We start from the raw sequence: 27,505 nt of genomic DNA on the forward strand, positions 1-27,505 counted from the left end.
AATTACAACTAAAACAACAACAAAATACAACTTTAAGCCTCAAAAATACTTAAAATGATGGTAATGAAGCTATTGAAAGCTACATTATTGTTTGATGATCAATGATTAAAACTGATGTGTTCAAAGATATTTCATGTCAGAAAGGTGAACACAAGACAAATAAATGATTTGATATCCTTTACAGCAAACTTTGGTTCTCCTGGTCCCGCTAACCGTCTGCTGGAGAGGTGGGAGCGACGGTCACCTGACATGATCCTGGACTCTGTTAGGGTTTGGGATGACATCGTCACCAATAGAAACCTTTATCTGGATCACATCGCAACACGTCTGACCTCCAGAGAACAGAATTCTGAGGATTCTATGGAGGTGGACACGACAGACACATTCCTCGAGGCCAAACTGAGACTTCACCTACAGATGGCTGAGAGCTGTAAAGATCAGAATAATTTTAAACTAGCTTTGCAGATCCTTGGTGAAAACAAAAGCGTAAGTTACATAGAATTACAGATCCTTGGTGAAAACAAAAGTGTAAGTTACATAGAATTACAGATCCTTGGTGAAAACAAATGTGGAAGTTACATAGAATTACATATCCTTGGTGAAAACAGAAGCGTAAGTTACATAGAATTACAGATCCTTGGTGAAAACAAAAGCGTAAGTTCATAGAATTACAGATCCTTGGTGAAAACAAAAGTGTAAGTTACATAGAATTAGTTTTTATATGTTATTTTTGTACTTATCTGCCCAGTGGGCAAGTAGCTGTTTTTGCCATTGTGAAACTTCTATCTTAGACTTTAAACTTTAAATTGGAATATCTTCTCAATATTACTAAAATTCCAGAGAATTGAAGTTTGCAATAGGGATGGACTATCAAGGTTACTGTAGAGGTTAAATTTCACCTTTTATGTATGATAGTCTCTAACAAACTTCTTCCAACAACCGAGAGGCCTGTTGATCAGATGTTGGGCCTGTAACACGCTAGAATATACTTCATTTATTCATGGGTAAACCAGGTAAATCACTTATCATTGGAATGCATGGTAACATGATCTTAGCCTATAGCATGCAGGTAATATCAAATTTAGGATGACGATTGACCTGTATACACCAAGAAGTCAAACAGGTAATAAAAATGTATAATTTACAGCACTGTGACTACTATTGAAACATGTTTGTTACAGCAATGTAATATGTATTTTACAGCAGTGTAAGATGTAAGTTACAGCAATGTAAGATATATGTTACAGCAATGTAATATGTATTTTACAACTGCGTTTGTTACAGCAGTGTAAGATGTATGTTACAGCAGTGTAATATGTAAGTTACAGCAATGTAAGATGTATGTTACAGCAGTGTAATATGTAAGTTACAGCAATGTAATATGTATTTTACAGCAATGTTATATGTATGTTACAGTAATGTAATGTATGTTACAGCAATGTTATATGTATGTTACAGCAATGTTATATGTATGTTACAGCAGTGTAAGATGTATGTTACAGCAGTGTAATATGTATGTTACAGCAGTGTAATATGTATGTTACAGCAATGTAATATGTATTTTACAGCAATGTTATATGTATGTTACAGTAATGTAATGTATGTTACAGCAATGTTATATGTATGTTACAGCAATGTATATGTATGTTACAGCAATGTAATGTATGTTACAGCAATGTTATATGTATGTTACAGTAATGTAATGTATGTTACAGCAATGTAATGTATGTTACAGCAATGTTATATGAATGTTACAGCAATGTTATATGTATGTTACAGTAATGTAATGTATGTTACAGCAATGTAATGTATGTTACAGCAATGTTATATGAATGTTACAGCAATGTAAGATGTATGTTACAGAAATGTTAATGTATGTTACAGTAATATAATAGGTATGTTACAGCAATGTACATGTAATATGTATTTTACAGCAATGTAAGATGTATGTTACAGCAATATAAAATGTATTTTACAACAATGTAAGATGTATATTACAGCAATGTAAGAGTAGTGGTAATGCCGGCCTATGGATAAGCTGGGGCCTCCTCTATACAAGTACACACCACAAGAAGGCCCATAGTTCTCAGACCAGCTGGGCAGACGACACTTTTACAAGTATTGCTTCCACTGTGGATCTGCTTGGTAAGTATCTTTTGAAATTCATCCATACTGATATCTCCACACACCCATACCCAAATATATTACAAAAATATTTAACAGCCCCTCCTCCTAAACTACTGGAGGGATTTCAATGAATGTTTTTGAAGCCATCCAGATGGATACTTTCTCCTGTGCATTATCTATGATTATATTTTTGACAGAGCTGCATACTGCAAACCGCTTTATTTTCACAAGATGCAAATTTTCATGTAATTTTGCTGGAGACATGAATTTAATTGTATTGAGGATAATTGTATGAACTGTAAGATTAATTCACGTCAGTAAGAGCCCTTGATAAAGAATTTATGTATTTGTGGACATATTGAAAATAACGATTACCCAATATATTGTAAAAGTGAAAATAAATTGGTTTACACTAGATATTTGTGAGACCTTACACTTTCACATTGTAATATGTTTTACTTTTAAAATTAACTAAAAAGTCTGCTTCTTCTGATACAGGTAAGAACAGTAAAAATGCCACCCTTGAGGAAATTCCAGCATTTGGTCGCCGCCATTTTGTGTTGCTGGGCCAAACACATGAGCTGTTGGTGGATGGTGTGCGATCCGTCAGTGGCCTTGGTTGTCTTGGTGACAGGAACAGACAGAGATTAATGGACATCACTGGAGTAAGCAAAGTGGATGAGACCGAGGTAAAAAGGATGAAGTGAATGAATGTCAGGTCTACATACTAAGATGGAATTATTAAGTGAAATTGGTGACCTAGTCAATGAATTTTCATACATTCTGTCACAAGTCCTCCACATCTTTGTCATAACCTTGACCTAGTTAATGAATTGTCATATATTCTGTCACAAATATTCCACATCTTTGTCTTGACCTTTAGGTCAATATTTGGCAGCGCCATGCACTTCTCCACCTGCTCATTGAATGATATACAGTAAAAACAATTAAGAGAAACATCTGGGTATCAATAAGATTACTTTACAGCGCAGTTACAATAAGTGTACATGTGACGGCCAGTCTAGTAGGTGGTTCCGTTGATTGGTAGCTAGTCAGTTTGCATGGTAGCTAGTCAGATTGCCAACGACATTCAATAAGCTGTGTAAGCGCGGCTCTCATTGGCTGTCGCATCAATGTAGGGGCGGAGCTAAACAGTCGGAAACGTCTGTCGGCGATTACCAAAAGATCAGAAACGTGTACTGAAGATGATCAGCATTGTAAGCTTCATAATGTAAAAAGATTACACAAAAACATTTTAATTACCTCATGTATAGACTCTGAATCAGCGCTACTCAGTGAAGTACGTACGGAAAGAGCTACTGTTGTAGCGCAAAAGACAATCGGAAGTTGTACGGAAAAGATATTATCTGCTTCTGACTAATTATAACTTTACCGCAAGGTGTGGGAAACCAAATTGGGTACAATGTACAACCGACCATCGTGTCTTGTCAAAATATATTCCAATAAAACAAGGCTTTGGCACATACCTGGATGTTAGTAGGGGATACTATTCGAGCTGTAGGCGTATATTTTTTAGCTTTGTCACCAGTATTTACAGCCGTGCTACCCCAACTGAGAAAGATGCGTGTATATAAACCCCTACCGCTCTACCGCTGACTTGTATCGATGTAGCTAGTTATTTATAGACTCGAGTACTGTCGCCAATCCACAGGTAAATCGCGGGCGCTCTGGCTACATTAGCTGTACCAAACACAATCGTAATTGTTACAAATGCCGTAAAAACTTGTGTTACTTACACACCAGTGTACTTTGCACATGTATTTTTTCTTAGGGCTGAAAATGCTGGAAAAATCTACTATCGGTATATTTTGAGCATTCAAATTTTGGGGAAAACGATGTCCGGGGGAACTACAAATTCAATGTTATAAAGGTGGTAATTTCATTGAAAAACATTCACAATAAATGCTTGACAACTTGCACACAGAAGTGTTGTATTTAGACGAAATAACATAATATAATTGCATTGTGTTTGTTTTCATTTATTGGCCACCGTAACTGAAACAGTGAAATATATCTTGCAGAACATGTCAAAAACATTGGCAGTCCGCCGTACTCTGTACACATGTCAATGTCTGGAGATATTACACATGAATAGTTATCAAGAACTATTTGAAAATATTATAATCTAGTTATTTAAAATTGCTACAATAAGTTATAAGTGTGTTTGAGATCATTAACAAACTTTAAAGAGCAGTCAGATAGCAGATACGTTGGCTTGCAATAATCACATTGTGAGTAAACTCACTACCTGTAAGGCACCAGATCCAAGCTGATGGCTAATTATGTATATAACAGTACGGTTAAAAATGCCACTAACCTTGTAGCTTGTCAGTTTTGCTGTAATAATATTACAAACCACTTATTGAAAATCCTAAATATTAGGAAAGTTTAGGACTCGTCTTATAAATCCCACGTGTGTTTTGACTTTTTGCACACGGCCTGCAGTCGGGACATGTTATGGCGGTTCCCTCCGTAATGAGCATCGCTAGATCTATAAGGAGTTTCATATGCAATTTTACTAGAAATATGAAGGTTTTTTAAAATATCTAAAATAAAGAAATACTAGTCAAGTGAATGTTGATGCAATTTGAAGAATATTTGTTTTGTTTTTAAGTAGATACAGACGCATTGTTGATGATATATAGATCGGTTAAGCTAACTAGCCATTCAGTTTCGTTAAGCTGGATGAGAGGCCCGAGCGTAGCATCCAGTACCAATTTACCTGTGGATACATGTATACGCTACCGAATGAATACTCCTGGAGTTAAGAGAAATGACCAATAATTTATGAACAAAACATCCTCAAAACTTTCGCTGGATAAGTGAAACAAAATAATAATGAATTTTGAATACTGTGATTAAATGTATACATTGTAAACAATTAAATAGTACAAACGTGATCAAATACATTGCACAACAGAGTCGGGTTTGAACATCAAAGATCCGTTGGCTCCGCCTACTTCTCGATGTTGTCGGCGATCTTGTCAGTGAGGGAGCAATCAGTCGGGCTGCCGATGCTTCAGCAAATCAGTGCCTTCGTTACATGCCACCTAAAATCTAATCTACTGCATCAGTTACCAGCCTACTAGATCAGCTACCAGCCAACCTGTCTATCGAGTGAATGAATGTAAACGGGAACACTTATTGTCACTGCGCTGTAATACATGCAGTTTGTTATCCACACAATTACAAAAATCTTGTTGAAACATTGACAGGGAAAAATCTGTATTTTAACCATGAAATTGTTATTACTATATTTTACTGTACAATTTTTTTTTGGTTGTGGAACCAAAATACCTACAGAGAAAAAAAATTTACGAACAAAAGTTGATGAGATGGGATATAATGCTAGACATCCACCTGGCTCACACATCCTAATGCTGATCACATGCAAACTAATGGCTGAATTTAATATTTTGGTCCTTCAGCCTGTTTGTGTCTTCTTTATTTTAAATATCTCAATACTACCTCAATTTCCAAACAATAGCTTTTAAAGAAAATTATGCATTCGTATAATTTGCATTCAAACTTTCTCAAAAATTATGTGAAAATTTTTAGTACATCACATGATAATTACTAGGAATGCGATTGGATAACAGCCATGGTCTATTTTGCGACAGTTCTCTGTCCTTCTTGACTACGGGAGACTGTACCTGACTACGGGAATTATGCTAAAGTATAGTCCCCCGGGAATGAGAAACACTATAGGAGAACAGTTCCATCTGGAAAGGCCATAATAGAATTATATCTCATGAAAGTAAGGGGATTTTAGTATTCAGCTGATATGAATGTATTAATAGGATGTTTACAATACTATATACACAGCTGATAGAGAGCCTGGTTAAGATGTTTACAATACTGTATACACAGCTGATAGAGAGCCTGGTTAAGATGTTTACAGTTCTATATACACAGCTGATAGAGAGCCTGGTTAAGATGTTTACAATACTATATACACAGCTGATAGAGAGCCTGGTTAAGATGTTTACAATTCTATATACACAGCTGATAGAGAGCCTGGTTAAGATGTTTACAATTCTATATACACAGCTGATAGATACTCTGGTTAAGATGTTTACAATACTATATACACAGCTGATAGAGAGCCTGGTTAAGATGTTTACAATACTATATACACAGCTGATAGAGAGCCTGGTTAAGATGTTTACAATTCTATATACACAGCTGATAGAGAGCCTGGTTAAGATGTTTACAATTCTATATACACAGCTGATAGAGAGCCTGGTTAAGATGTTTACAATACTATATACACAGCTGATAGAGAGCCTGGTTAAGATGTTTACAATACTATATACACAGCTGATAGAGAGCCTGCTTAAGATGTTTACAATTCTATGTACACAGCTGATAGAGAGTCTGGTTAAGATGTTTACAATACTATAAACACAGCTGATAGAAAGCCTGGTTAAGATGTTTACAATACTATGTACACAGCTGATAGAGAGTCTGGTTAAGATGTTTGCAATACTATATACACAGCTGATAGAGACTCTGGTTAAGATGTTTACAATTCTATATACACAGCTGATAGAGAGCCTGGTTAAGATGTTTACAATTCTATATACACAGCTGATAGATACTCTGGTTAAGATGTTTACAATACTATATACACAGCTGATAGAGAGCCTGGTTAAGATGTTTACAATACTATATACACAGCTGATAGAGAGCCTGGTTAAGATGTTTACAATACTATATACACAGCTGATAGAGAGCCTGGTTAAGATGTTTACAATACTATATACACAGCTGATAGAGAGCCTGGTTAAGATGTTTACAAATCTATGTACACAGCTGATAGAGACTCTGGTTAAGATGTTTACGATACTATGTACACAGCTGATAGAGAGCCTGGTTAAGATGTTTACAATACTATATACACAGCTGATAGAGAGCCTGGTTAAGATGTTTACAATACTATATACACAGCTGATAGAGAGCCTGGTTAAGATGTTTACAATTCTATATACACAGCTGATAGAGAGCCTGGTTAAGATGTTTACAATACTATAAACACAGCTGATAGAAAGCCTGGTTAAGATGTTTACAATACTATGTACACAGCTGATAGAGAGTCTGGTTAAGATGTTTACAATTCTATATACACAGCTGATAGAGAGTCTGCTTAAGATGTTTACAATACTATAAACACAGCTGATAGAGAGTCTGGTTAAGATGTTTACAATACTATATACACAGCTGATAGAGAGCCTGGTTAAGATGTTTACAATTCTATATACACAGCTGATAGAGAGCCTGGTTAAGATGTTTACAATTCTATATACACAGCTGATAGATACTCTGGTTAAGATGTTTACAATACTATATACACAGCTGATAGAGAGCCTGGTTTACAATTCTATATACACAGCTGATAGATACTCTGGTTAAGATGTTTACAATACTATATACACAGCTGATAGAGAGCCTGGTTAAGATGTTTACAATACTATATAAACAGCTGATAGAGAGCCTGCTTAAGATGTTTACAATACTATGTACACAGCTGATAGAGAGTCTGGTTAAGATGTTTACAGTTCTATATACACAGCTGATAGAGACTCTGGTTAAGATGTTTACAATACTATATACACAGCTGATAGAGAGCCTGGTTAAGATGTTTACAGTTCTATATACACAGCTAATAGAGAGCCTGGTTAAGATGTTTACAATACTATATACACAGCTGATAGAGAGCCTGGTTAAGATGTTTACAATTCTATATACACAGCTGATAGAGAGCCTGGTTAAGATGTTTACAATTATATATATACAGCTGATAGAGAGCCTGGTTAAGATGTTTACAATTCTATATACACAGCTGATAGAGAGCCTGGTTAAGATGTTTACAATTCTATATACACAGCTGATAGAGAGCCTGGTTAAGATGTTTACAATTCTATTATACACAGCTGATAGAGAGCCTGGTTAAGATGTTTACAATTCTATATACACAGCTGATAGAGAGCCTGGTTAAGATGTTTACAATTCTATATACACAGCTGATAGAGAGCCTGGTTAAGATGTTTACAATACTATATACACAGCTGATAGAGAGCCTGGTTAAGATGTTTATAATACTATATACACAGCTGATAGAGAGTCTGCTTAAGATGTTTACAATACTATATACACAGCTGATAGAGAGCCTGGTTAAGATGTTTACAATACTATATACACAGCTGATAGAGAGCCTGGTTAAGATGTTTACAATACTATATACACAGCTGATAGAGAGCCTGGTTAAGATGTTTACAATACTATGTACACAGCTGATAGAGACTCTGGTTAAGATGTTTACAATTCTATATACACAGCTGATAGAGAGCCTGGTTAAGATGTTTACAATACTATATACAAAGCTGATAGAGAGTCTGGTTAAGATGTTTATAATACTATATACACAGCTGATAGAGTGTCTGGTTAAGATGTTTACAATTCTATGTACACAGCTGATAGAGAGCCTGGTTAAGATGTTTACAATACTATATACACAGCTGATAGAGAGCCTGGTTAAGATGTTTACAATACTATATACACAGCTGATAGAGAGCCTGGTTAAGATGTTTACAATTCTATATACACAGCTGATAGAGAGCCTGGTTAAGATGTTTACAATACTATATACACAGCTGATAGAGAGCCTGGTTAAGATGTTTACAATACTATATACACAGCTGATAGAGAGCCTGGTTAAGATGTTTACAGTATACTATATACACAGCTGATAGAGAGCCTGGTTAAGATGTTTACAATACTATATACACAGCTGATAGAGAGTCTGGTTAAGATGTTTACAATACTATATACACAGCTGATAGAGAGCCTGGTTAAGATGTTTACAATTCTATATACACAGCTGATAGAGAGCCTGGTTAAGATGTTTACAATTCTATATACACAGCTGATAGAGAGCCTGGTTAAGATGTTTACAATACTATATACACAGCTGATAGAGAGTCTGGTTAAGATGTTTACAATACTATATACACAGCTGATAGAGAGCCTGGTTAAGATGTTTACAATACTATATACACAGCTGATAGAGAGCCTGGTTAAGATGTTTGCAATACTATATACACAGCTGATAGAGACTCTGGTTAAGATGTTTACAATACTATATACACAGCTGATAGAGAGCCTGGTTAAGATGTTTACAATTCTATATACACAGCTGATAGAGAGCCTGGTTAAGATGTTTACAATACTATATACACAGCTGATAGAGAGCCTGGTTAAGATGTTTACAATACTATATACACAGCTGATAGAGAGCCTGGTTAAGATGTTTACAATTCTATATACACAGCTGATAGAGAGCCTGGTTAAGATGTTTACAATTCTATATACACAGCTGATAGAGAGCCTGGTTAAGATGTTTACAATTCTATATACACAGCTGATAGAGAGCCTTGTTAAGATGTTTACAATTCTATATATACAGCTGATAGAGAGCCTGGTTAAGATGTTTACAATTCTATATACACAGCTGATAGAGAGCCTGGTTAAGATGTTTACAATTCTATATACACAGCTGATAGAGAGCCTGGTTAAGATGTTTACAATTCTATATACACAGCTGATAGAGAGCCTGGTTAAGATGTTTACAATTCTATATACACAGCTGATAGAGAGCCTGGTTAAGATGTTTACAATTCTATATACACAGCTGATAGAGAGCCTGGTTAAGATGTTTACAATACTATATACACAGCTGATAGAGAGCCTGGTTAAGATGTTTACAATACTATATACACAGCTGATAGAGAGCCTGGTTAAGATGTTTACAATACTATATACACAGCTGATAGAGAGCCTGGTTAAGATGTTTACAATTCTATATACACAGCTGATAGAGAGCCTGGTTAAGATGTTTACAATTCTATATACACAGCTGATAGAGAGCCTGGTTAAGATGTTTACAATTCTATATACACAGCTGATAGAGAGCCTGGTTAAGATGTTTACAATACTATATACACAGCTGATAGAGAGTCTGGTTAAGATGTTTACAATACTATATACACAGCTGATAGAGAGTCTGGTTAAGATGTTTATAATACTATATACACAGCTGATAGAGAGCCTGGTTAAGATGTTTACAATACTATATACACAGCTGATAGAGAGCCTGGTTAAGATGTTTACAATACTATATACACAGCTGATAGAGAGCCTGGTTAAGATGTTTATAATACTATATACACAGCTGATAGAGAGTCTGGTTAAGATGTTTACAATACTATATACACAGCTGATAGAGAGCCTGGTTAAGATGTTTACAATTCTATATACACAGCTGATAGAGAGCCTGGTTAAGATGTTTACAATTCTATATACACAGCTGATAGAGAGCCTGGTTAAGATGTTTGCAATACTATATACACAGCTGATAGAGAGCCTGGTTAAGATGTTTGCAATACTATATACACAGCTGATAGAGACCTGGTTAAGATGTTTACAATACTATATACACAGCTGATAGAGACCTGGTTAAGATGTTTACAATACTATATACACAGCTGATAGAGAGCCTGGTTAAGATGTTTACAATACTATATACACAGCTGATAGAGAGCCTGGTTAAGATGTTTACAATACTATATACACAGCTGATAGAGAGCCTGGTTAAGATGTTTACAATACTATATACACAGCTGATAGAGACTCTGGTTAAGATGTTTACAATACTATATACACAGCTGATAGAGAGCCTGGTTAAGATGTTTACAATACTATATACACAGCTGATAGAGAGCCTGGTTAAGATGTTTGCAATACTATATACACAGCTGATAGAGACTCTGGTTAAGATGTTTACAATACTATATACACAGCTGATAGAGAGCCTGGTTAAGATGTTTACAATACTATATACACAGCTGATAGAGAGCCTGGTTAAGATGTTTACAATACTATATACACAGCTGATAGAGAGCCTGGTTAAGATGTTTACAATACTATATACACAGCTGATAGAGACTCTGGTTAAGATGTTTACAATACTATATACACAGCTGATAGAGAGCCTGGTTAAGATGTTTACAATACTATATACACAGCTGATAGAGACTCTGGTTAAGATGTTTACAACTCTATATACACAGCTGATAGAGAGCCTGGTTAAGTTGTTTACAATTCTATATACACAGCTGATAGAGAGCCTGGTTAAGATGTTTACAATTCTATGTACACAGCTGATAGAGAGCCTGGTTAAGATGTTTACAATTCTATATACACAGCTGATAGAGAGCCTGGTTAAGATGTTTACAAATCTATGTACACAGCTGATAGAGACCTGGTTAAGATGTTTACGATACTATGTACACAGCTGATAGAGAGCCTGGTTAAGATGTTTACAATACTATATATACACAGCTGATAGAGAGCCTGGTTAAGATGTTTACAATACTATATACACAGCTGATAGAGAGTCTGGTTAAGATGTTTACAATACTATATACACAGCTGATAGAGAGCCTGGTTAAGATGTTTACAATTCTATATACACAGCTGATAGAGAGCCTGGTTAAGATGTTTACAATTCTATATACACAGCTGATAGAGAGCCTGGTTAAGATGTTTACAATTCTATATACACAGCTGATAGAGAGCCTGGTTAAGATGTTTACAATACTATATACACAGCTGATAGAGAGCCTGGTTAAGATGTTTATAATACTATATACACAGCTGATAGAGAGTCTGGTTAAGATGTTTACAATACTATATACACAGCTGATAGAGAGCCTGGTTAAGATGTTTACAATTATATATACACAGCTGATAGAGAGCTTGGTTAAGATGTTTACAATTCTATATACACAGCTGATAGAGAGCCTGGTTAAGATGTTTACAATTCTATAACACAGCTGATAGAGAGCCTGGTTAAGATGTTTACAATTCTATATACACAGCTGATAGAGAGCCTGGTTAAGATGTTTACAATACTATATACACAGCTGATAGAGAGTCTGGTTAAGATGTTTACAATACTATATACACAGCTGATAGAGAGTCTGGTTAAGATGTTTATAATACTATATACACAGCTGATAGAGAGTCTGGTTAAGATGTTTATAATACTATATACACAGCTGATAGAGAGCCTGGTTAAGATGTTTACAATTCTATATACACAGCTGATAGAGAGCCTGGTTAAGATGTTTACAATTCTATATACACAGCTGATAGAGAGCCTGGTTAAGATGTTTACAATACTATATACACAGCTGATAGAGAGCCTGGTTAAGATGTTTGCAATACTATATACACAGCTGATAGAGACTCTGGTTAAGATGTTTACAATACTATATACACAGCTGATAGAGAGCCTGGTTAAGATGTTTACAATACTATATACACAGCTGATAGAGAGCCTGGTTAAGATGTTTACAATACTATATACACAGCTGATAGAGAGCCTGGTTAAGATGTTTGCAATACTATATACACAGCTGATAGAGACTCTGGTTAAGATGTTTACAATACTATATACACAGCTGATAGAGAGCCTGGTTAAGATGTTTACAATACTATATACACAGCTGATAGAGAGCCTGGTTAAGATGTTTACAATACTATATACACAGCTGATAGAGAGCCTGGTTAAGATGTTTACAATACTATATACACAGCTGATAGAGAGCCTGGTTAAGATGTTTACAATACTATATACACAGCTGATAGAGAGCCTGGTTAAGATGTTTACAATACTATATACACAGCTGATAGAGAGCCTGGTTAAGATGTTTACAATACTATATACACAGCTGATAGAGACTCTGGTTAAGATGTTTACAATACTATATACACAGCTGATAGAGAGCCTGGTTAAGATGTTTACAATACTATATACACAGCTGATAGAGAGCCTGGTTAAGATGTTTACAATTCTATGTACACAGCTGATAGAGAGCCTGGTTAAGATGTTTACAATTCTATATACACAGCTGATAGAGAGCCTGGTTAAGATGTTTACAAATCTATGTACACAGCTGATAGAGACTCTGGTTAAGATGTTTACGATACTATGTACACAGCTGATAGAGAGCCTGGTTAAGATGTTTACAATACTATATACACAGCTGATAGAGAGCCTGGTTAAGATGTTTACAATACTATATACACAGCTGATAGAGAGCCTGGTTAAGATGTTTACAATACTATATACACAGCTGATAGAGAGCCTGGTTAAGATGTTTACAATTCTATATACACAGCTGATAGAGAGCCTGGTTAAGATGTTTTACAATACTATATACACAGCTGATAGAGAGCCTGGTTAAGATGTTTACAATTCTATATACACAGCTGATAGAGAGCCTGGTTAAGATGTTTACAATACTATATACACAGCTGATAGAGAGCCTGGTTAAGATGTTTATAATACTATATACACAGCTGATAGAGAGTCTGGTTAAGATGTTTACAATACTATATACACAGCTGATAGAGAGCCTGGTTAAGATGTTTACAATTATATATACACAGCTGATAGAGAGCTTGGTTAAGATGTTTACAATTCTATATACACAGCTGATAGAGAGCCTGGTTAAGATGTTTACAATTCTATATACACAGCTGATAGAGCCTGGTTAAGATGTTTACAATTCTATATACACAGCTGATAGAGAGCCTGGTTAAGATGTTTACAATACTATATACACAGCTGATAGAGAGTCTGGTTAAGATGTTTACAATACTATATACACAGCTGATAGAGAGTCTGGTTAAGATGTTTATAATACTATATACACAGCTGATAGAGAGTCTGGTTAAGATGTTTATAATACTATATACACAGCTGATAGAGAGCCTGGTTAAGATGTTTACAATTCTATATACACAGCTGATAGAGAGCCTGGTTAAGATGTTTACAATACTATATACACAGCTGATAGAGAGTCTGGTTAAGATGTTTACAATACTATACACACAGCTGATAGAGAGTCTGGTTAAGATGTTAACAATACTATATACACAGCTGATAGAGAGCCTGGTTAAGATGTTTACAATTCTATATACACAGCTGATAGAGAGCCTGGTTAAGATGTTTGCAATACTTATACACAGCTGATAGAGAGCCTGGTTAAGATGTTTGCAATACTATATACACAGCTGATAGAGACTCTGGTTAAGATGTTTACAATACTATATACACAGCAGATAGAGAGCCTGGTTAAGATGTTTACAATACTATATACACAGCTGATAGAGAGCCTGGTTAAGATGTTTACAATTCTATATACACAGCTGATAGAGAGCCTGGTTAAGATGTTTGCAATACTATATACACAGCTGATAGAGAGCCTGGTTAAGATGTTTGCAATACTATATACACAGCTGATAGAGACTCTGGTTAAGATGTTTACAATACTATATACACAGCTGATAGAGAGCCTGGTTAAGATGTTTACAATACTATATACACAGCTGATAGAGAGCCTGGTTAAGATGTTTACAATACTATATACACAGCTGATAGAGAGCCTGGTTAAGATGTTTACAATACTATATACACAGCTGATAGAGACTCTGGTTAAGATGTTTACAATACTATATACACAGCTGATAGAGAGCCTGGTTAAGATGTTTACAATACTATATACACAGCTGATAGAGAGCCTGGTTAAGATGTTTACAATTCTATATACACAGCTGATAGAGAGCCTGGTTAAGATGTTTACAATTCTATGTACACAGCTGATAGAGAGCCTGGTTAAGATGTTTACAATTCTATATACACAGCTGATAGAGAGCCTGGTTAAGATGTTTACAATACTATATACACAGCTGATAGAGAGCCTGGTTAAGATGTTTACAATACTATATACACAGCTGATAGAGAGCCTGGTTAAGATGTTTACAATACTATATACACAGCTGATAGAGAGTCTGGTTAAGATGTTTACAATACTATATACACAGCTGATAGAGAGTCTGGTTAAGATGTTTATAATACTATATACACAGCTGATAGAGTGTCTGGTTAAGATGTTTACAATTCTATGTACACAGCTGATAGAGAGCCTGGTTAAGATTTTTACAATTCTATGTACACAGCTGATAGAGAGCCTGGTTAAGATGTTTACAATTCTATATACACAGCTGATAGAGAGCCTGGTTAAGATGTTTACAATTCTATATACACAGCTGATAGAGAGTCTGGTTAAGATGTTTACAATACTATATACACAGCTGATAGAGAGTCTGGTTAAGATGTTTACAATACTATATACACAGCTGATAGATACTCTGGTTAAGATGTTTACAATACTATATACACAGCTGATAGAGTGTCTGGTTAAGATGTTTACAATACTATATACACAGCTGATAGAGACTCTGGTTAAGATGTTTACAATACTTTATACACAGCTGATAGATACTCTGGTTAAGATGTTTACAATACTATATACACAGCTGAAAGAGTGTCTGGTTAAGATGTTTACAATTCTATATACACAGCTGATAGAGACTCTGGTTAAGATGTTTACAATACTATATACACAGCTGATAGAGAGTCTGGTTAAGATGTTTACAATTCTATATACACAGCTGATAGAGAGCCTGGTTAAGATGTTTACAATTCTATATACACAGCTGATAGAGAGCCTGGTTAAGATGTTTACAATTCTATATACACAGCTGATAGAGAGCCTGGTTAAGATGTTTACAATACTATATACACAGCTGATAGAGAGCCTGGTTAAGATGTTTACAATTCTATATACACAGCTGATAGAGAGCCTGGTTAAGATGTTTACAATTCTATATACACAGCTGATAGAGAGCCTGGTTAAGATGTTTACAATTCTATATACACAGCTGATAGAGAGCCTGGTTAAGTTGTTTACAATTCTATATACACAGCTGATAGAGAGCCTGGTTAAGATGTTTACAATTCTATGTACACAGCTGATAGAGAGCCTGGTTAAGATGTTTACAATTCTATATACACAGCTGATAGAGAGCCTGGTTAAGATGTTTACAAATCTATGTACACAGCTGATAGAGACTCTGGTTAAGATGTTTACGATACTATGTACACAGCTGATAGAGAGCCTGGTTAAGATGTTTACAATACTATATACACAGCTGATAGAGAGCCTGGTTAAGATGTTTACAATACTATATACACAGCTGATAGAGAGCCTGGTTAAGATGTTTACAATACTATATACACAGCTGATAGAGAGCCTGGTTAAGATGTTTACAATACTATATACACAGCTGATAGAGAGCCTGGTTAAGATGTTTACAATTCTATATACACAGCTGATAGAGAGCCTGGTTAAGATGTTTACAATTCTATATACACAGCTGATAGAGAGCCTGGTTAAGATGTTTACAATACTATATACACAGCTGATAGAGAGTCTGGTTAAGATGTTTACAATACTATATACACAGCTGATAGAGAGCCTGGTTAAACGTGGTTTTGAGAACATAAAACAGTCACTACATTACGAGGACTCTGGAGACGCCCTACAGAATGGCTACAGCAGGGACGCGGCCTTCATGGCCGTGGCCAAGTTCTGTGACCGGATCCTTAGGATGATGGAGGATGGTAAGTTTGTTTCTGATATAGGATTGATAGATTTGAATGAATTTTCATCTAGGTCTTGATTTATCTTTTACAGACTAAAATGTTTGCTGTCGTGGTATTTTTTAGGCATATTTAGTCAGAATCTATGCCAAATTTTACATCTTTTCATGTTTCAAAAATGTCTGATTCAGAGAGAGCCTGATACAGGTTTTCTGACTTACTCTCACTGTTATGGTATGTTGCCATCATGAGACATCTGTCCATTGTCCTTGATATTATTTTCAATGAGCGTAAGAAATAACTTTAAGCATGAGATATGTAAATGTTTTATTTGTCTCTTTGTGCCATCATATAGTAGTAACACATTTTCTCTCACCTAGACAGCCATATAGTATGGTTTTATGGGTTACATGTCTGATCACATATTAGGTTTACTCTAGTTGTGCAGTTTGGTTTTTCTCTGACAGATGATAAGATTATTTTCTCAATGCTATACATTTCACAAGCTTAAATATATAGACTTCATTTATTTTGCTGTTTTGAAATTTAAAATGTTGATTTTGATTTTTTAAGATGAACTAGAGCTGAGTAAAGCCACGACAAAGACATTCCCTGATACTGTAGTAGTATGTCTTCTGAATGCCATGAGGTTAGACTCAATGGAGGCCAAACAGAGATTTCCTCGTCTGCTACAGTTAGTGGAGATCTACCCGGACTGTATGGGAACATTTATTGACAAGGTCAGAAATCTGTTGACATGGTTATATGTTTATATTACTTTTTTGACATCATAGAGTGTTTTATTCACCTTTGTACACCTCCCAACCCTGAAGTTAGTGGGGTTATTGGATTCAGTTTGTCCGTTTGCCTGTCTATAGACACAGCAACAGACTGGCTACTCCTTCTAACCTACTGCAGGGATGTTAATGAAATTGAGTGGCAATAATCCTTATACAGTATAAATATGCATTATCTATATATTAGAACAAGATACTTACCCCAGTCAGAGTTATGCACCTCCATTAAAAGAGGGGTCGGAAGAGGGTTTGGGGCAGGGTGGTATAAGCTAGCATCCTGGACGACAGATCTAGTTTCACACCTTACTATATAAAGGTATTAATGACATTTGATTCATTCAGTGTGTGTTAAATTGTTATGTAGGTTCTGAAATATTTGGACTTCAGTAAATTTTACATTCTACCCGTAATAGCCTCACGAAAGGTTCATATTTCATTAAATATCAGTGAGACTTTATTATTACAGTGTAGGGAGGTACCATGTTGGATGTACTTGTTGTGGATCAGTCAGATGATGGCCTTGATGGACAAACCTCAGGCTCCTGCTGTTCAACCTACTCTACAGAAGATAGCAGCAATGTATCCACAGGTATGGCTAAAATGTATTATAATGATACTTTAATTGGATTTTGAGTTCCTTGACAAACTATGATTATACCTGTTATTATATTGGTACAGAGAAAAGACAAAGAGCAGTTATTTAGCAACAACTACTGTACTTCACATGTATAGTTAACATGTTTGTAGTTAATTGTCAAACATCTAAACCATACAGCAAGTTTCGAGCTAATTGTAAAATTATATCAGACATGATATCCTATCAACCACCACCTCCCAGACGTGTTGGATTATTGGTAGAATGTCAGACACCTTATATATAATCATACTATCGGCAGTAAACCCCCATCTCCCAGAAGTGGCAGACTATTGGTAAAATGTCTGACACCTTATATATATTACTGGCAGTGAACCTCCACCTGCCAGAAGTGTTGGACTATTGTTAGAATGTCGGACACCTTACTATATTGTACCGGCAGTGAACCCCCACCTCCCAGAAGTAGCAGACTTTTGGTAGAATGTCGGACACCTTACTATATTCTACCGGCAGTGAACCCCCACCTCCCAGAAATAGCAGACTTTTGGTAGAATGTCGGACACCTTACTACAGTGGAACTCGGTTAATACGAACTCAAATGGACCGATATAAGACTTCGAGTTATCCGAGTGTTCGAGTTAAGCGAGTTATCATGTCTACTGATGATCTCTTTACTTGGTATATATAGACTAGTTCCATGTCGTAAAACGATGTGAACAAGAGAGATGTCAAAATCACCGATGGTAGTTGCAAAATTATAACAATAAAACCGATATATACATTTTGAAATGCCATTCTACGGCAGATGTATGAAAAAGAAATCGGCATTTTCGGCGATCTCATTGTCCAAAAATCTCATTTCGAGTTATAAGAATATTTTATGTATGATATTTGTTATTCGGGCCCAAATTTACTTCGTCTTATCCGAGTTCTTTGAGTTTTGCGAATTCGAATTATACGAGTTCTTTAAACAAGATAAAAAGGGAATTTGGCTGGGACCGACAAAGAACTTCGTATTAAGCTGTGTTTTCGAATTATCCGAGTTCATATCAACCATGTTCTACTGTATATTCTACCAGCCGTGAAGCCCCACCTCCCAGAAATAGCAGACTTTTGGTAGAATGTCGGACACCTTACTATATTCTACCGGCAGTGAACCCCCACCTCCCAGAAATTGCAGACTTTTGGTAAAATGTCTGACACCTTATATATACTACTGGCAGTGAACCCCCACCTACCAGAAGTGTTGGACTATTGTTAGAATGTCGGACACCTTACTATATTCTACCTACACTGAACCCCCATCTCCCAGAAATAGCAGACTTTTGGTAGAATGTTGGACACCTTACTATATTCTACCGGCAGTGAACCCCCACCTCCCAGAAATAGCAGACTTTTGGTAGAATGTCGGACACCTTACTATATTCTACCGGCAGTGAACCCCCACCTCCCAGAAATAGCAGACTTTTGGTAGAATGTTGGACACATTACTATATTCTACCGGCAGTGAACCCGCACTTCCTAGAAATAGCAGACTATTGGTAGAATGTCGGACACCTTACTATATTCTACCGACAGTGAACCCCCACCTCCCAGAAATAGCAGACTATTGGTAGAATGTCGGACACCTTACTATATTCTACCGGCAGTGAACCCCCACCTCCCAGAAATAGCAGACTTTTGGTAGAATGTCGGACACCTTACTATATTCTACCGGCAGTGAACCCCCACCTCCCTGAAATAGCAGACTTTTGGTAGAATGTTGGACACATTACTATTTTCTACCGGCAGTGAACCCGCACTTCCCAGAAATAGCAGACTTTTGGTAGAATGTCTGACTCCTTACTATATTCTACCGGCAGTGAACCCTACTTCCCGGAAATAGCAGACTATTGGTAGAATGTCGTACACCTTACTATATTCTACCGGCAGTGAACCTCTACCTCCCAGAAATAGCAGACTATTGGTAGAATTTCGGACACCTTACTATATTCTACCGGCAGTAACACCTTACTATATTCTACCGGCAGTGAACCCCCACTTCCCAGAAATAACAGACTTTTGTTAGAATGTCCGATACCTTACTATATTCTACCGGTAAAGAAGCCCCACCTCCCAGAAATAGCAGACTTTTGGTAGAATGTCGGACACCTTACTATATTCTACCGGCAGTAACACCTTACTATATTCTACCGGCAGTGAACCCCCACTTCCCAGAAATATCAGACTTTTGCTCGAATGTCCGATACCTTACTATATTCTACCGGTAAAGAAGCCCCACCTCCCAGAAATAGCAGACTTTTGGTAGAATGTTGGACACCTTACTATATTCTACCGGCAGTGAACCCCCACCTCCCAGAAATAGCAGACTTTTGGTAGAATGTCGGACACCTTACTATATTCTACCGGCAGTGAATGTCGGACACCTTACTATATTCACCGGCAGTAAACCCCCACCTCCCAGAAATAGCAGACTTTTGGTAGAATGTTGGACACCTTACTATATTCTACTGACAGTGAACCCCCACCTCCCAGAAATAGCAGACTATTGGTAGAATGTCGGACACCTTACTATATTCTACCGGCAGTGAAGCCCCACTTTCCAGAAATAGCAGACTATTGGTAGAATGTTGAACGCCTGACTATATTCTACCGGCATTGAACCCCCACCTCCCAGAAATAGCAGACTATTGGTAGAATGTCAGACACCTTACTATATTCTACCGGCAGTGAACCCCCACTTCCCAGAAATAGCAGACTATTGGTAGAATGTCGGACACTTTACTATATTCTACCGACAGTGAACCTCCACCTCCCAGAAATAACAGACGATTGGTAGAATGTCGGACACCTTACTATATTCTACCGGCAGTGAACCCCCACCTCCCAGAAATAGCAGACTTTTGGTAGAATGTCGGACACCTTACTATATTCTACCGACAGTGAACCCCCACCTCCCAGAAATAGCAGACTTTTGGTAGAATGTTGGACACATTACTATATTCTACCGGCAGTGAACCCGCACTTCCTAGAAATAGCAGACTATTGGTAGAATGTCAGATACCTTACTATATTCTACCGGCAGTGAACCCCCACTTCCCAGAAATAGCAGACTATTGGTAGAATGTCGGACACCTTACTATATTCTACCGACAGTGAACCCCCACCTCCCAGAAATAGCAGACTATTGGTAGAATGTCGGACACCTTACTATATTCTACCGGCAGTGAACCCCCACCTCCCAGAAATAGCAGACTTTTGGTAGAATGTCGGACACCTTACTATATTCTACCGGCAGTGAACCCCCACCTCCCAGAAATAGCAGACTTTTGGTAGAATGTTGGACACATTACTATATTCTACCGGCAGTGAACCTGCACTTCCCAGAAATAGCAGACTTTTGGTAGAATGTCGGACACCTTACTATATTCTACCGGCAGTGAACCCCCACTTCCCGGAAATAGCAGACTATTGGTAGAATGTCGTACACCTTACTATATTCTACCGGCAGTGAACCTCCACCTTCCAGAAATAGCAGACTATTGGTAGAATGTCGGACACCTTACTATATTCTACCGGCAGTGAACCCGCACTTCCCAGAAATAGCAGACTTTTGGTAGAATGTCAGACACCTAACTATATTCTACCGGCAGTAACACCTTACTATATTCTACCGACAATGAACCCCCACTTCCCAGAAATAGCAGACTTTTGTTAGAATGTCCGATACCTTACTATATTCTACCGGTAAAGAAGTCCCACCTCCCAGAAATAGCAGACTTTTGGTAGAATGTCGGACCCTTACTATATTCTATTGGCAGTGAACCCCCACCTCCCAGAAATAGCAGACTATTGGTAGAATGTTGGACACTTTACTATATTCTACCGGCAGTGAATGTCGGACACCTTACTATATTCACCGGCAGTGAACCCCCACCTCCCAGAAATAGCAGACTTTTGGTAGAATGTTGGACACCTTACTATATTCTACTGACAGTGAACCCCCACCTCCCAGAAATAGCAGACTATTGGTAGAATGTCCGACACCTTACTATATTCTACCGGCAGTGAAGCCCCACCTCCCAGAAATAGCAGACTTTTGGTAGAATGTCTGACTCCTGACTATATTCTACCGGCGGTGAACCCCCACCTCCCAGAAATAGCAGACTTTCGGTAGAATGTCAGACACCTTACTATATTCTACCGGCAGTGAACCTCCACCTCCCGGAAATAGCAGACTATTGGTAGAATGTCCGACACCTTACTATATTCTACCGGCAGTGAAGCCCCACCTCCCAGAAATAGCAGACTTTTGGTAGAATGTCAGATACCTTACTATATTCTACCGGCAGTGAACCCCCACTTCCCAGAAATAGCAGACTATTGGTAGAATGTCGGACACCTTACTATATTCTACTGACAGTGAACCCCCACCTCCCAGAAATAGCAGACTTTTGGTAGAATGTCGGACACCTTAAAATATTCTGCCAGCAGTGAAACCCTCACCAGGGAACAAGCCCCTTCCTATATTTGTTTGTATCTTCACTTGTAGTCTACAGTATATCAGACATAAGTGATTTTCTCCCTAATTACAGGCTGTTGTTTACCACTTCAAACTGAGTCAGGAGGGGTTCCAGTTTGGTGACAAATCTCAGGATAAGAAGAACAAAGCCATAGTAGATAAGTGAGTGCCTGTTCTACAAATTAACATGTGCTTGTATCTGTAGTCCTGACTTAATGGTAAAATAAGAATTGTGAAAGGATTTGAATGACTGTCATGGTTTAAAGTTGATTTTTGTGTCCGCTTTTCTGTGATCCAGTTTACCCATTGGAATTAAATCAATAGAAGACTCATAATTAGCAATCATGTGACTATTTTGCTCTAAACAATGCCCGGACTGTCTCTCAATCATCAGTTTAAAGATGAAGACTTTTTCCTCAATGTATACTTGTAGTTACCCATGTATAATGTATCAAAGTTGGAGATAAAAAGTTATTAAGTCATAAGAACCTAATCTATTTTCAGACTAGCAGACCAGCTGAATGAAGAAAATGTGCCATTGGTAACCAAACTCATCTCTGCCTTAGAACAATTCGGACAGCCAGACCAAATATTTAAGGTACCAATATAACTCCACTTGAGATTGCTTCCCTTGTTTACAAAGGTTGTCTCCCCTATTGTAAGGAAGGATATTCCTTGAAATTAAGTTTGAAATTATCATCCTTGTAAGATTGTCTCCCCTGCTATACATATTAATCTCCCTTGTATAAGGTTACCTACCTTGGAGTAATATAATATCTGTGTTGTTACAGGATTGGGGAAATGACATGCTTAGGATACTGAGGAAAAAGAAGCAGGATAGCCTGAAGATTAAGGAAATGTATCAGGAAATGTACCGACAAGTTTTGGAGCCGTCCCAGGCTACATTGCCCAGTCACCGTGACGATGTCTCGTCCACTCAGACTAGCTCTCAATCCATTATAGAGATGGGACAGTACCTCAAAAAGTTTTCAGCTGTAAGTGGACAAATCTTTTCATTACAAGGCTTTCTAATCGTAGTGGACTGAACTCCTAGCCACCATGCTCTCTAACAATGAATTTGAGTTTTTATATTGCAGCTTACTGTATGTTATCATTAAGGAGTTCTATCCTGAGCTGCAGAAATAGATAGACATGACCAAAAGTGATATTAACTTATATAAAGTATTTATTCTTTCGACTTACAGCAATTTGTAATACACAGATTCAATTTAGATCAATTAATGAATTATCCGGCTATTGTCAAATTAATTTGCTTCATGATTGCTATTATGATATTCCATTTCGTTTTCTTGATTTTACAGAGATTCAAAAAAGAAATTGACAAGTGTTTTGGTGATGGTGGTAGGAAGCTTGTGGGAATGAAGATGAAGGTACTTATACTGTATTGAAAGCTGACGATTAATAAAAAAAAATAAAGTTTGCATACTTTCTGACAAGTTTAGTTAGTCAGTCTGTGTATGATGGGTTTAAATAGATTTCACAAGTATAATTGAGATAAAGTTTTTTTTTGTGGTGATCATTAGCATCCTGTTAGTAAAAAATTATTAAAATACTATATGTTCCTGAGTTCTTTGGAGTTTTTATTAAACTTTTCCTGCCGATTTAATAGTAATGAAAATTGTTTATTTTTTTAAGGAATTCTTTGGGATATTCCGTAGGCTTTGTGAGGATATGGAACAGGAGGTCCGCGGGGGACCGAAAACTTCCAAGCTCATCCCTCCTGGATCTCTGAAGGAATACTGTAAATGGATGGTGGACTTCAACCCCAACACAGAAGGCAACAATTTAGAAATCCCAGGTAAATACCATTAAATACCCCAACACGGAAGGGAACAACTTAGAAATTCCAGGTAAATACCATTAAATATCCCAACACAGAAGGGAACAACTTAGAAATCTCAGGTAAAATACCATTGAAAATCTCAACTCTTATTCCAGATAAAATACAGGGAGGGGAACAATTTAGAAATTCCAGGTAAAATACCATTGAAAATCTCAACGCTGCTTCTCCAACACTGAAAGATATAAACAAAGCTTTACCCCTAGATGAAATACTTACAGCTACAATTTTCACATCCAAGTTGAATGCCAAAAATGTTGCTGCCATCATGAAAAACATGTTTAGTTCCTATTAAGTCAGGCTACTGCTGTAGAGCTACAACAAGAGATCCCAGAGGGGTCTTGGTGCCCACCAAACAATGATCTATGTCTGATTTTCAAACTTAAACTATCAAAATCTAAGCTGGCAGACTGTCAGCCATCTTGTTCATCTGACTTAAGTCATTATTTTTCATGTAAATTAAAGAAAGAGAAAAACTTCAGTTTTGACTTAAGTCTGCACTTTTGTTTTGAAAAATCAAAGTCAGAACATACTTATGAAATTTGAGACATCCCTTCAGTACTTTCTTAGAAATAGTGGTTACAAACATCAACTATCAAAATCCAAGATGACGTCCTGTCGGCCATCTTGTTGACTGAACGGTCCCAGAATACAATAGGTACAACTAAGGCCCTAGGGGAACCTACATATCAGATTTGAGACAGATCCCTTTAGTTTTTTCTGAGAAATAGCGATAACAAGAATTGTTAACAAAAGGAAAGACGGACGGACAGATGGACAACGGACCACAGATGAATGGGGATTTGAATAGCCCACCATCTGATGATGGTGGGCTACTAATTATACATACTTCATGTAAATCATTTGTTATTCCCTTTTAAACTATATTGAGCTCTGAAGGGCCGGTGAGCTTATGTCATGGCGCGGCATCCGTCGTCCGTCAACATTTCCTTTAAATTGCTACTTGTCATAGAGTTCTTCATGGATTCTGACCAAATTTGGCCAAAAACATCCTTGGGGGAAAAGGAATAGAGTTTGTATAAATTTTGGCTCTGAACCACCAGGGGCATGAGCGGCGGGGCCCAATAGGGGAAATAGAGGTTAATCTTTAAATTTCTACTTGTCATAACCAAATTTGACAAGAAACATCCTTGGGAGAAGGGGAATAGAGTTAGTATAAATTTTGGCTCTGACCCCCTGGGGGCAGGAGGGGAGGGGCCCAATAGGGTAAATAGAGGTAAATCCTTTAAATCGCTACTTGTCCTTGAGATATGTATGGATAGTTACCAAATTTGGCCAGAAACATCCTTGGGGGGAAGGGGAACGGAGTTTGTATAAACTTTGGCTCTGACCCCCTGGGGTCAGGAGGGGCGGGTCCTGATAGGGGAAATAGTGGTAAATATTTAAATTCCTTTAGAAAAGAAACAATGAACCTGTACTCAGAACAAAACTTGGCATTACAAACCAGGTGAGCGATACAGGCCCTCTGGGCCTCTTGTTTGAATCATAAGGTATTTATTGACTGATGATGTTTTACAAATCAATGTAGGTCAGTATACAGGCCTGACAAAGCCTCTACCAGAATACCATGTCAAGATTGCTGGATTTGACCAAAGAGTAAGTACTTAGGACAATGTTATGGATTAAAGATATTACTGGATATCTCTTAACCTATTACATGGGCATTTGATCTTCAAAGAACTTGCTTTTATACATTAAGTAGTTAATTCAGCTTGTAAAGGTGAGAATTACTGGCTATAATTACAATAATTCACTTAATGTATAATTACAGTCGGGAATTCTAAATTCTTCTTACTCTAACTATAGTTAGTAAATTTGTGGTTTTTCTCTTGATATCAGCTTCCCTCCACTACTTCAACCTAGCTTGTCCTTTTAACATAAATTCTTACCAAACCATGCCTTCTTTTATCAAACCATGAAAAAAATCCGTATGTATTTACAGGTTCTGGTGATGTCTTCCATTCGGAAACCAAAGCGAGTCGTTATCCGTGGTAATGATGAGAAGGAGTACCCCTATCTTGTGAAGGGTGGTGAGGACTTACGTCAGGACCAGCGTATAGAACAGCTCTTCTTCCTGATGAACCAAGTGTTTGATCGTGATCCTGCCTGTCGACAGCGCAAACTTAATCTTAAAACTTATCAAGTCATCCCCATGACTCCCAGGTAACCAGTTTCATCAGCTATACTGTGATGTAGGAGGGGGGAATATTCTCTAACATCTAAATACCTACTGTATAGCTGGTTATATTCGTTATAAATGTTTTGAGATTTGGATCCAAATCAAAATTTTGTCATTTGGCTTGAAGTGTATACATAATTTAACCTATTCTTAATATTTCATGAATCAAATTTTCGTGATCTAAGTAATGACCTGCGAAAATACACAAAAATAATGGGTTGTATGGTTATACTACATGACAACATTTCTTTAACATAAAATTATATTGAAATGATATATGAATGTTTGGTCCGATATGGAGATGTGCATACTGCCTTATTTTCTAGCAATTTTTGGGGGGAAATATTGAATGGTTACTAAGTCAAAAAAAGTTTCACAATTATGAAATCCATAACCATATTTGAAATTTATAAATAAAAGTTTATTTGCTTTGTCTTTTTCAGAGTTGGACTTATTGAATGGGTTAGCAACACCACCCCCATGAAGGATTTCCTCAATTCCAGTCTCACTGAACAGGAATACAACTTTGTACACCACAAAACGTATTTATATTTCACAGTTGTGTTCTTTTAGGTCATAGTTTTAGAAATTAGTCTTGCCTTATTTCCTTTTCACTTGCCTTATTTCATATATATACAGAAAAGCATTTGAATTGATAGTTGTTTAGTTTGTTTATTTCTGATGAAAATTTCATCTGTATTAATATTGTTTACTCAAACTTTTCAGGTAACACATTAAGTACATTGTAATTATAATATACAGTCAAAGTTAACAAGTATGACTTTTAATTTCATTTTTGACACCCATTTT

At 36.9% G+C, this 27,505-nt stretch overlaps 1 protein-coding gene across 1 annotated transcript in view; it reads left to right on the top strand.

Annotated features, from left to right (window-relative positions):
- The window catches only part of LOC138323274 (DNA-dependent protein kinase catalytic subunit-like), a 114,806-nt gene that overhangs the window by 81,162 nt on the left and 6,139 nt on the right, over positions 1–27,505 (top strand). Inside the window, exons 75-88 of the mRNA XM_069267743.1 lie at positions 185–486; positions 2,001–2,145; positions 2,626–2,816; positions 16,585–16,741; positions 17,294–17,460; positions 17,984–18,106; positions 22,708–22,796; positions 23,139–23,232; positions 23,426–23,629; positions 23,957–24,025; positions 24,291–24,453; positions 26,045–26,112; positions 26,459–26,679; positions 27,139–27,237. Coding sequence (XP_069123844.1) covers positions 185–486; positions 2,001–2,145; positions 2,626–2,816; positions 16,585–16,741; positions 17,294–17,460; positions 17,984–18,106; positions 22,708–22,796; positions 23,139–23,232; positions 23,426–23,629; positions 23,957–24,025; positions 24,291–24,453; positions 26,045–26,112; positions 26,459–26,679; positions 27,139–27,237 — 2,092 coding nt within the window. The remainder of the gene's footprint in view (positions 1–184; positions 487–2,000; positions 2,146–2,625; positions 2,817–16,584; positions 16,742–17,293; positions 17,461–17,983; positions 18,107–22,707; positions 22,797–23,138; positions 23,233–23,425; positions 23,630–23,956; positions 24,026–24,290; positions 24,454–26,044; positions 26,113–26,458; positions 26,680–27,138; positions 27,238–27,505) is intronic.

Source organism: Argopecten irradians, chromosome 5, assembly GCF_041381155.1.
Source record: "Argopecten irradians isolate NY chromosome 5, Ai_NY, whole genome shotgun sequence".
Classification (NCBI taxonomy): domain Eukaryota; kingdom Metazoa; phylum Mollusca; class Bivalvia; order Pectinida; family Pectinidae; genus Argopecten; species Argopecten irradians.